This window comes from Morone saxatilis, unplaced genomic scaffold (genome assembly GCF_004916995.1).
Source record: "Morone saxatilis isolate NCDOM2014 unplaced genomic scaffold, NCSU_SB_2.0 Contig24, whole genome shotgun sequence".
Classification (NCBI taxonomy): domain Eukaryota; kingdom Metazoa; phylum Chordata; class Actinopteri; family Moronidae; genus Morone; species Morone saxatilis.
Window position 1 is genome coordinate 17,810,095 of NW_023339807.1, and position 11,295 is coordinate 17,821,389.

General features: G+C 44.8%; 1 protein-coding gene across 3 annotated transcripts in view; it reads left to right on the forward strand.

Moving 5' to 3' along the window:
* cicb (capicua transcriptional repressor b) overlaps window positions 1-11,295 on the forward strand; it is a 29,547-nt gene that overhangs the window by 14,206 nt on the left and 4,046 nt on the right. For all 3 annotated transcript variants that reach the window (XM_035672559.1, XM_035672558.1, XM_035672557.1), the window contains 12 exons: window positions 2,993-3,142; window positions 3,282-3,456; window positions 4,025-4,136; window positions 4,243-4,425; window positions 4,562-4,694; window positions 4,800-4,978; window positions 5,401-5,530; window positions 5,937-6,034; window positions 6,158-7,175; window positions 7,782-7,921; window positions 8,039-8,199; window positions 10,826-11,016. In XM_035672559.1, coding sequence (XP_035528452.1) covers window positions 2,993-3,142; window positions 3,282-3,456; window positions 4,025-4,136; window positions 4,243-4,425; window positions 4,562-4,694; window positions 4,800-4,978; window positions 5,401-5,530; window positions 5,937-6,034; window positions 6,158-7,175; window positions 7,782-7,921; window positions 8,039-8,199; window positions 10,826-11,016 — 2,670 coding nt within the window. The remainder of the gene's footprint in view (window positions 1-2,992; window positions 3,143-3,281; window positions 3,457-4,024; window positions 4,137-4,242; window positions 4,426-4,561; window positions 4,695-4,799; window positions 4,979-5,400; window positions 5,531-5,936; window positions 6,035-6,157; window positions 7,176-7,781; window positions 7,922-8,038; window positions 8,200-10,825; window positions 11,017-11,295) is intronic.

Consider the following 11,295-nt stretch of genomic DNA (forward strand, 5'->3'; position numbering starts at 1 on the left):
GGGGCACGAGTGCAGCGGCGGGGGGGGAGGTGGGGGGGTTGCAAGCAGCCTAGTTTACAACAAGAGGAAGAGGGAGGGAAAGAGAAAGAAAGGGCCAAGGCTTGCGAGAGACACAACGAGACAAAAAAATAACGGAGTAAACTCGGGCCGGGAGCTGCGGAGATGCCACACGAGCACTTTACTGGACCAAAACAACACTCGTGTTACCAAGTATTAACCAAACCGGACGGTGTGCGCGCCGTGGCGTCCGCACGAAGTGGCTAGCTAACCTGCTGCAGACGGACGGAGCTCACCGTCGGACTCAACCCTAACTGGATATCGCTTCTTGTAAAGCCGCCCCGCCGGGCATCTCCAGCCAGACTACACGGTTACTGCCTCGAGAAGGAGACAGATCGTGTATATATGTGTTTGTATTTACACACACAACAACAATATTTGTCCTTTCTGCGAGCTGACTGGAGCCAGGAGTCCTCACCGTGGTCGCGTTTATCGCTTGTGTTGTAGCTAATGCCAGGTCTGTCTGCCAGGTAGGACAGGAGCTGGTTAGAGACTGCACAGAGATCAGATTTAAGGCTCCAGTTGGTCAGTAGAGACGATAGGTGTTTTATTTGGTGGTGATAATCATAGTTGATGGATAGCGGGGTTGCGAGCGCTGGGTGATGGATGAATGCACCATATTTACAGTCAACGACGTCTGCTTATGCGAAGTAAACACGCGTGAACTGAAGTTGGTCGCTGCCCTTTTTATACGTGATTTTGCACATTGGCAGGTGTTGACTTAAAGTGTCGGGTTAAGACAGGTGCATGGTACGGTTCTTCGTAAGAGGGGGGGGGGAGTGCAGGTAACGGGAAAAACGAGTTAGTATTTGGTGGTAATGCACTTGTCAAACAGTCCTCGCTGGATTTCTTTTTGGCAGCCGATACACGTGAATACGCCTTTTGTAGTTGAGACATGAGAACAATTTCTTTTGCCTCTGTCTGTGCGACGGGTGCACGACCAGGGGCGTTCCCGAGAGGTGGGTCCAGTTTGGAGAGGTACTCTTGAGGCTCCGGTCGTTGCAGGAGGCAGCTAAATCAGCGTCTCTGTGGGGGTTTTTCTTTTTTTATTATTGCACGAATCAAGCGAGTATTAAAAAGTCTAGTGTGTGTGTGTGTGTGTGTTTTAATAAACTGTGCACACTTTTGAGGATATAATCAGATTGTCACGCAGCTCTTCCAAGTTCCAAGTGGACTCTCCTTAGCTTTGATCGCCCCAATTTGTTTGTTGCAGTGCTGTTTTCAGCCTGATCGATACGGTGCCCTCCTACAGCAGCCCCAGTTATTTCCTTTCTAGCTGTTTTTACTCGGGGAGCTTTATGTGCTCGCTAATACCCATCGAGCCCACCTGTCTGCAGCTGTATTGTAGCACAGAGCCAGGTTTGGCATGGCCCGGACAGACTGCGTAGTTTTCGGGTGGATGTTTTAATCCAGGCCGTGGATGGGCTCGAGGCCTTGTTAACCCCTTCGCGACCGAGCTGCTGTAGTAATGTAAACAAACAGGGAGAGAGGGCATCGGGGGTAATTAGACCAAAGGGAGGAGGATCCCTGCCTTCGATCATAATCATCGTTTCAGTGGGTCGTCTGTACACTGTTGCATTCTTACAGATTTACCTTAAGTTGTGTGATTTATTGTAATCGTTTATCGTACATTTTGTCCACTGATGTTTGATTGTTCCGTGTGCGAGATTAGATTGCGGCATTCTGCGATACCTAGAGATGGCCTCTACTTGACGAACATATTTCATGTTTTTTACTCGCATTGGAACTAAAAAAACAAACAAAAAAACAAACCAAACAAAAGCAGATACCTCTTTATGCCACATCTTAAAATCCTCATGATGCAGTAATTGTTGTGAATGATGACTGCAACCTGTAGGGATGAAACGGATACAGACACCATTGAGCACTTGTCGTCATCATCTGTGAGCATCCCAGCAACATCAGCTCGAGATTGTGGATTAAAGATGTTTCCATACCTGGATCTCTGTGTGTTGTAGAAGAGACATTTTAAAAGGACATATCATTATTCTTTTTTGTTACAATTTTTTTTTTTTACATTTTTGGGAGAAACGACAAGGATTTAATTCAACCATGTTCTCATCAGAGAATCCTCAGTATCTCCGCCAAGGATTAAGCATGTTTGGTTAGTCCATGTCACTTATCTTACTGTCTTTTTGCCAGATCTTTTATACACACAGCAATATTTTATTATTGTTTAGTTTGAGCATAATGCAATCTTTTAAGTGTGTATTTCTGAAAGCTCATAGGAGGCAGATCTAGTTACTTGAAAGTTTTTAGGGGAATGAATCCTTATTAAGAGATTGTTTTTTGTTTAGTAATGGAAATAAAGATAATATGTCTGATGCCGTCCCTTTTTAATTTATGATGGTTCAGAGTGTAACAGCTTCTGTTCACAATCCAGCCTGTTATTGAGAACAGAGAGTCCTTTTGTGCATCTGCTGTTGAGTGATTTAACCAGTTAAAAGGCTGGAGGTGTGGCAGTGCTCATATTCTCTGTAAGTATTGTTGTGTTCTGCATTGCATTAATCTAGTGGCCCAGATGTTAACCAGACTCTTATTAGATGACTAAAATGAAAACCAGTAGTTGTGTCCAAATGAGCTACTGTCAAAGCAGCCGGCTCGAGTCTATCCCTGAGTTTTGTTTTTTTATTTGTGGTTCTGTCGGGCCATAATTCTAATAAAAGAAAGATCTAGGGTAACATTGCAAACACATTTTAAGAAATGATTAGAGTTGGTAATAGGAATGGATTTCTGTTGGGAGTGTTGCACTAAGGGCCTTGATTCCCCAAATAAGGAAATAGCATCTTTGTAATCTGAATGTCAGAAGGCCTGGTTCTTTTGAATGTGATATCTTAGCAGGGAAGCATATTGTGAAGTTATGGACATCAGATGGTGATGCTGTTAGTAATAAACCTACTGTTTTCCTCTGCAGTGTGGACCAATGTAGAGCCCCGGTCAGTTCCAGTCTTCCCCTGGCATTCGTTGGTCCCTTTCCTGGCACCCACCCAATCAGACGCTTCTTCTCAGCCAGGAGAGGGCCCGCACCCAGTCAACCACCCCCAAGCAGCCAGTCTGAAGACAGGTACTGAGTACATTTATGCCTGACCTAACCGCTCTTAAAATGTGTTGAATTGTATTTTCTTTGGATTTGAACAGTGTTTTGAATACTACATATTGTTTACTTTATCCTGAACAAGCATCTCTTTGTTGTTCTTCCTCAGAGTGTCAGGGGGTGGCAGCGCTGTCACAGGAACCTGCAGAGGCACCTCCCACCGTAGAGAGAGGTCCCATGTCCCGGCCTCTCCCCTCTTCTGATGAGCCGCCTCCAGAGAAGGAGAAAGGGGAAGCAGAGAGGGAGAGGCCTGACAGCGAGACAGAGAGTGACGTGGATGACCCGTAAGTGCAGTTGTTTTTGTTCTACAGGGATTGTATGTGCAAAGCTGAGAGGTTAGCTGAACATATAAAGATACACACTGCACACACACCCTTATCAGTGTCCGTATATATAAAAGTGGTTACGTATTTGTCCAAGTCAGCCTTCACAGTAATTTTCTGTGTGGTACTGTGTACCCACACATACAGTAAGGGAGTGTGATATTTTCTGTATCCTCGCGCTAATTTGGGCAGAAGAGCTCAATGCCAGAACAAAGCAGATGGGAACAAAAGCATTCCATCTCTGGGCTCTATCACTATATGAAAGGCAGTGGCCAGGCTGTCAGCCATTGAAATGGATGAGCTATCTGCTGAAACTGCTGATGTATCTCATGGGAAATGAACTACTTGTGCTCTGTGTCTACATCTGATCTATAAGATAAATAATACCAGTTATGGAGTAAGGGTTTTTTTTTAATAATATTTAAGAGGGAAAGAGAAAATGGTGTAAGCCTGCATGTGCACATTTTTCCCAAAGAAAATATCTAATAAAGATAACAAACATGCTGTTTTTCGTCGTTTGCCCTTTCAGCTTTCTTCCAGGGGTTGTACCAGAGCAGCCCCTATCTACATCTCCAGTTAAGAGGCGCACTCAGTCCCTCAGTGCGCTGCCCAAAGATGGAGATAAGAGCAGCCCTGGAAAGGTAGTCTTTTCTCTGCTCCCACCAGAACAAATCAAAACTATCAATGTTCCTTTTACTAAATTATGTAATGCCAAATCTCTCCATATTTTTTTGCTTACTCTTGCAGAGGGAGAAGGACCACATCCGGCGACCAATGAATGCATTTATGATTTTCAGTAAGCGCCATCGAGCATTGGTGCACCAACGGCACCCAAACCAGGACAACAGGACAGTTAGCAAGATTCTCGGGGAGTGGTGGTATGCTCTGGGACCCAAGGAGAAACAAAAGTACCATGATCTGGCCTTCCAGGTACACAGATGCATTTTCATAAAAATTCAGAACCGTGACATTCGACTTAATGTTTCTGTGCTAACCTATAGTACACATACTATATTTTTGGCTTATTTTTCACTTACTCCCTCCTTGTCCCTTCTCTTGGTCCCAGGTAAAAGAGGCCCACTTTAAGGCGCACCCAGACTGGAAGTGGTGCAACAAAGACAGGAAGAAGTCCAGCTCTGAAGGCCGTGGGGTTCCAGGGGGCAAAGACATCAGAGAGAGGAGCATGTCTGAGTCCACAGGTTCGTTTATACAACATACACATGTATATTTTTGTAAGATCTATCATTTACAGTGTTCTTATCCTTTCCAGTCCTCTAATGGTCCTCTTTTTACCGCATTAATAGAGCCCCATTCGGTGGAGCTGAAGGCGGTTGGTCCAGGTCTGGTGGGTGTTTCTGAAAGGAGTACAGGAGAAGGTCATGTGGGCCAGCTTACCCGTCCCAGAGCCTTCTCTCAAAGCGCCATGCACAGCCTGGAGCGGGGTGACAGGGGTAATACACAGGCCCTGGCAGAACTAGCACAGGTAAGAGAGGAGCGCATCTCAAAGACCTGGAAAGTTGATTTTGTAATATGCAGTTTTTAATTATACATTACATAAATTGAAGACCATTATCACAGCTGGAGACATGAACAGTATTTTACTGCTGTTTCTCAAATGTAGTTTGTTTTTTAATGGAGTCGCTGCAACAGAAATTGTTTTCTCTGGCAGATTTACTTTTCACAAACATGAGAAAAATGTTTTTTTAACAATGTGGCAGTTGTGACCGTGGAGTACTAGACATTTTCCTGTGGTATCTCTGTAGGAAATCTCCCCCATTTTGCATAAAATACCCAGAAGACACATTGACACACCGGGCATATGCAGATAGAAAACACACCAATGAGAAGTCACTGGCACTTTCTTTCAAAAGCTTCTCTGCTCTTCTCTCCTACTTTATTTTTCAGATGTGCGGGGATGGTGGCAGTCAATTTTCAAGTCATGCCCAACAGTCCCAGCGGGGGGTCAGCGAGGACATGACCAGTGACGAGGAGCGCATGGTCATCTGTGAGGAGGAGGGAGATGATGATGTCATCGGTGAGTAATCAGACCTACTCTACTCATGAAACCAATTGTTAGATTAGGGTTATCTAAGTGTTATTACACTGCCTCCACTGACCCACTTTGTACATTTCTAGGAACAGAATGTGGAAATCTTATTCAGTGGTACAACAATAACATTCTCACTCAGAAGTAATAGATACTGTCAGCAGTGATGCCCTTACTTTATTACATTATTACATTACATTATTACCTTACTTCTTAATATAGCTTATAATATGGCATGATTGTGTCTAGTTTTTAACCACTTACATATTTTTCTTTTAAAGATCTGATTGTATTGAGAGCTGATTCAGACACTTCAGTATATCCTGACTTGAATGGATTATAAATTGTAAGGAACGTCAAGTGTAGCTGTAGTGTATTTTTTTCTTTTTCACAGAGGACCCTTATCCTAGCAGTTCCATAGACCTCAAATGTAAGGAGCGGGTGACTGACAGCGACAGTGAGAACGGCTCTGGAGACGAAAGTGATCGGAAGGTAACCAGCTTTCTCTCCTGTTATTGAGCCTTTCAGTGTATCTCATACACTGTGACTCGTCAGTTTTTTTGGCTCTCAATTATATTTGTGTTTCTCAAAATAATTTTCCGTCTTTCTTTTCAGAGAGTTTTTGCTCCAGTCATTTGCTCCTCTGCATTAACATCTTCCTCGCACCATACACCTCATGGCAGGAGTGTCTCACTGTCCTCTTACCCCACCAGCAAGCGTTACGATGAGGGGAGATCAGGAGGGGGAGGGTTTTCAGATCATAGGAGGAAGGAAAGAGGAGAGGGAGAGGGTAAGGACACATTTGGGGGGGAGGGAGGAGGAGGAGTGCAATCCACCTCTCTCTCCCTCTCTTCTGGCCAGTCAGTCATATCGACTTCTCCAGCTGGGGGGCCTCCATCCTCATCAGTAGGTTCACTGGGTGCAAACTCGCTCCTGGGCATTGGCGCGGTAAGGGTGGCCTCTACGGTGGTGACCAATGTAATGCGTCCTGTTATCAGCACACCGCTCCCCATCGCCAGCAAACCTAGAGATGGAGGCACGTCATCCAGCCCCCATCCACCAGAGAGGAAGTCCCTCACTCCCCAGCAGCAGCCACAACTTCTAATTGGTTCAGGACCAGGAGGTGGGGCTGCAGCCACAGGGGGTGGGTACTACTCTTCATCATCACCTAATCCCGTAGGTGCAGGCGTTGGCTCAGGTGGTGTTGTGACGAATTTAGTGTTAGGAGGGGCCCTGTCTGCTCAACCTGCTGTACAGCTCATCACCCCCTCCCCCCAGCCTCAGCCCACACATCAGCAGGCGCTTCCCTCCACTGCTGTTTCAGCACCGCATAGCCAAACCAATGGGCCCCTGCCTCTGCCTCTGCTTCAGCCCCAGTTCCTCCCCGCCTCTTCCCTAGCACCCCCTGGGGGTAAGGCCATCACACAAGTTCAGTACATCCTGCCCACCCTACCTGCCAACACCCACCCCAAGAGTCCACCTCAACACCTCAACCAGCCAACCAGTATCTTCAACCTGCCCACAGCTCCACCTACACATGTTTCCCTGGCCAATGGAAAGCAGCAGGGTACAAGTTCACTGACAGGATATACGTCCAGCTCAGCAGTGGGAGTTGTCAGCCCTGGACCTAGAGGTGAGAGTTTTAGAACGGCGGTCATGACAGTAACTGCTTGATTCCACTGGGAAACACTGATGTGGCCACCGGAGCTGATCACAGCTGTTCTAGACAGAGCTTGTGATTCCACCAGAAAGCACCGCAGCATGTTACAGAAGTCCCCGTAGCGTCTCTCCGCAGAGAATGTACGGCTTGTCTATTTTTGATCGACAACCACAACCATCCATGTCAAGCAGCACAGGGCAGATAACGCAGACAGGAAGCCAGACACAGAAGTGGTATAGAGAATCCGCTCATTTTTCAAAACAGAAGACCCGGTGCAGTCCCCTGATTGTAATAATTAAGCCATTTAAGTACGTAGTGTTGCACACAAATCAAGCAATAATGTGCAATTCAACAAAATCTTACCAAGTTAACAAAATCTGGCGGGCAAAAGGCTCTGCCCCCGACACTGTTTTTGGTGGGGCATTAAGCCACGTGTACAACGGGCCAGAACAGCGTCGCAGAAGTGATGTTACAGAGCTGTGCTTGGTGGAATCATGACAATGCCTTGGATACATATAGTTGTTGTTCTGCGGTGACTCTTAATAAAATACCCCTTCTCCCTCTTTCTCTTTGCCTCAGTGCAAACACAGTCTCCAGTGCTCCAGGGTAAAATGTTTGTTCCCATGGCAACGGTTCGAACTGCAACAGCCCCTGCCCAACAGTTTCCCATTGTGGCTCCACCTCTTCCTGTCCAGAACGGTGCTCAGACCGGAAGCAAGGTCAGTGAGTGGACACACAGAGAACATTAAAAATTAAAATGTCCATTTTGTTAAGTTAGGCTAAGTTGTTCAGTTGTGTTCCTTTCTTTATGGCTTCCACTTTTCATGCCTCTCCAGATCATCCAGATTGCTCCCATGCCTGTGGTCCAGTCCCAGCTGCCTCAGGGTGGAGCAGTCCACCCTGCCAGCCCCTTCCCTGTAACAGTGGGCACAGCAGCTGTTGTGGCTCCAGGATCAGCCCACTCTCAGGCTGTACTACTGCCACCAGCACCTACCAGGTAGGAAATAACAAACTAAGATGAGAGAATGGATATGGATCCTTTACTTCTTGACCCTACGCCACCTCCCTTTTGTGCTTTTTGTGACATAACATCTGGCTAACAACATCTTAAATAGCAATTTCAAGTAACTTTGGGCTCAAATAGTGCGAATAAGTTGTCAGTCACAACAGTTATCCTAAATTGACTGTGAAATGCTTTTCTGTAATTGCCTGCTGAGACTAAACTCACCCACCTGCCACTGACAGAAGACATGCAACTTCACCATTTAAATGTACTATCAATTTAAGATGTTGCTTCCATGTTCAAAGTGTTTTTTGTTAGTTTTTTTTCCATATAAGTCACTTTGGCCTAATTACGACTTGGCAGTAACATTTCAAAACTCTTTCTACTCGGCGGGGTCTAAATACAGTGCAGTCACTATATTGCAGAAGACAAAAGTTATGATCTCAATGCAGGACTGGTGCTGCCCTCTTAAGATAGCTGTGTAATACATTTAAAACATAGACCCAATCATAATTTCTAATGAGCATGAAAATCTGGTAATAAATTCTTTCCCGAACAAAATGCTGTACATGAGCCAATTTTAAGGTAAGAAGAGATGCTCTCTTTTCATTTCAGGTGAGCATGTCGTTTTTTTTTCACAGCATTGCAGCGTAACATAGAAAATCTGCCTCGGAAAATCCTATTCATCAGATTACCAGCCACGTTGCCCTAAATTTCCAACTTCCTTCATTACAGCTGCTTATAAGATGAATTAATTTAGATAAAGGCTTTACCTACAAATTAAAAAGCATGTGAGCAAAATGAGACATTAGCTTAGAGGTAAAACTGAACTTATAAATCTTTTATCTACCTTTCATTCTGAAACTCTAACAGCTTTGGTGCTGTCAGCATGTGCTAAATGTGCGTAATCCTGTCTAATGAACTCAGTTTATGACCAGTGGGGTTACTAAAGCAGGAGCGAGCTTCCTCTCAGAACTGTAGATGGTTGACAGTCAGTGAGGATAAACTGTTTTCATCACTGAGGTAGTCTGTGTGAAGGCTCATCTTCCTTGATGGCATTATTTTCCAGTCCAGTAGTGATGCATCACGGTGAGCAGGGAAAAGGGATTTGAGTGTTCCCTCAGTGCTTGGGCATGGCATCTCTCTCCCTAACATGTTTGAGTCGACTTGGAACGTTCTATAACGGAGATCTGCGTTTAAAAGCCCAAAACAATTTCTTTTTTTTTTTTACAGATAGATGAACCCAACAGTGCTACAGATCAGATCAGCTATAAACAAATTACGTGCCAGTAGAGCTTGACTCAGCTCTGACAAACAGGTTCCCATTTATGAGCGTATGCCAGCATCACTTATCCTACTCCAGGTTACTGTTGATCTCAGTAGTGGTTCTGTTAATGTCAGTTTCTTTCTGTGTCATAGTTGAGGTGAGCCAAATATTTATTTCATATGATGAAAATCTTGTCCTGTGCACATGATCAAGAATAAATATTTCAAAGAATTATATTTGAAAGATGGAGCAGCTTTAAGCACCATTTTTTTGACTTACTGCTGTGCTTTCTAGTAAAGCAATGTTTTTATCAACATACTAATCCTTTAGATATTAAATGGGAGACAGCAGCCGCTCATGGGAATACAGTGATTCAGAATCTCCACAGAACTAGTAAACATCTCTTCACCAAAGATAAATCCCCTCTAACCATCTTGGATTTAAATTGGGTGAGCATGCACAGAAATAGTGTATTTGCCTCGAAAATAGAAAGCAATCAAGGAGCGTTTACACGACAATCCTCACCCGTTGGACAGATAAAAGGTTTATTTAGCCATTTCAGACAGAATGACATACCTTTCCAAATGGGTCAGTTTATGTCTAATGAAGTTTTAAACGAGCAGTTTTATTTTGGGTGGACTTTTTATTGTAGTTAGTTTATTAGTGGGATAAAAAGCTCCATGTGAACACAGATAATATCAACTAATGAAGCTTGTGCTCATTACTGTTTAACAGGTTGTTAACAAAAACATAAATGTCTTTTCCTTGTAATTTATCGATCAAGCAACTCCAGGTGCATTCTGGTACTTAATATGGGATAAATAATATATAAGGAAGTTATTTGCGTCCAGATTCTTTTAAAGCGTACCAAGCAGACAATACGAGAAACAAAACTCCGGCAGGGGTGCAGCTGTAGCAGTGCAGCTCTATTCTGGATGTGTTAGTCATGCTGCTGGTGGCCCAAGTTGCCTCTGCCTGCCACCCCCACACTACCTCTCAGCTCCTAGCACACACACACACACAGACACACACACACACACACACACACACACACTCACACATAGCAATAGTCATCCAGAGCTGCTCGCTGTGATGTACACTCACCCACTGACCCTCACTGCAGCACTTCTTTTTTTGTCTTCCTCTTTCCTTCTCATCATGTCTCTGTTCCCGTCATTCCTGTTCTGGCTCATTATTGTACCCTGACACATTCTGTCACCGCTACTACACCTCTCCTGATGTATCTTTCATTACAAAACTGTCATCCTCCTTTCTTCGCTCTCCATTTTTATTTTTATTCGTCATATTTCTCTCCTCTAATCACCTCTCCCTTTTTCTGTACTCTCCGTCCAGGATCACCTATGTCCAGTCCACGCCAGGGGTCCCATCCACGCTGCCTCTGGTCTCCACGACAACGGGCTCTTCCACCACACAGCAAGCCCTGCCAGTGGCTGGATCTGCATATGTTCCATCGCCCCTAGCAACACTCGGGTTCACAGCCATCGCACCACCTGGACAGGCGCTGGTTCAGCCACTGATTGCAGGTCAGTGCTGTTGAGAGCTGAATTCACATGTTCTGTTATTTACATATTAATTCTGTATTTCTAATGTTTTCGGGTTGTCCGTCCTTCTGTTCCCGTCTTGTGAACGCGATATCTCAGGAAAGCCTTGAGGGAATTTCTTCAAATTTGGCACGAGCGTCCATTAGGACTGATTCGATTTTGTCAAGGTCACTGTGACCTCATGTCTGTCCCATTTCTCTGGAGGTGATGTCTCAGGGAACGACTTGATGGAATTTCATTGGCACAAACTCTGGCACAAAC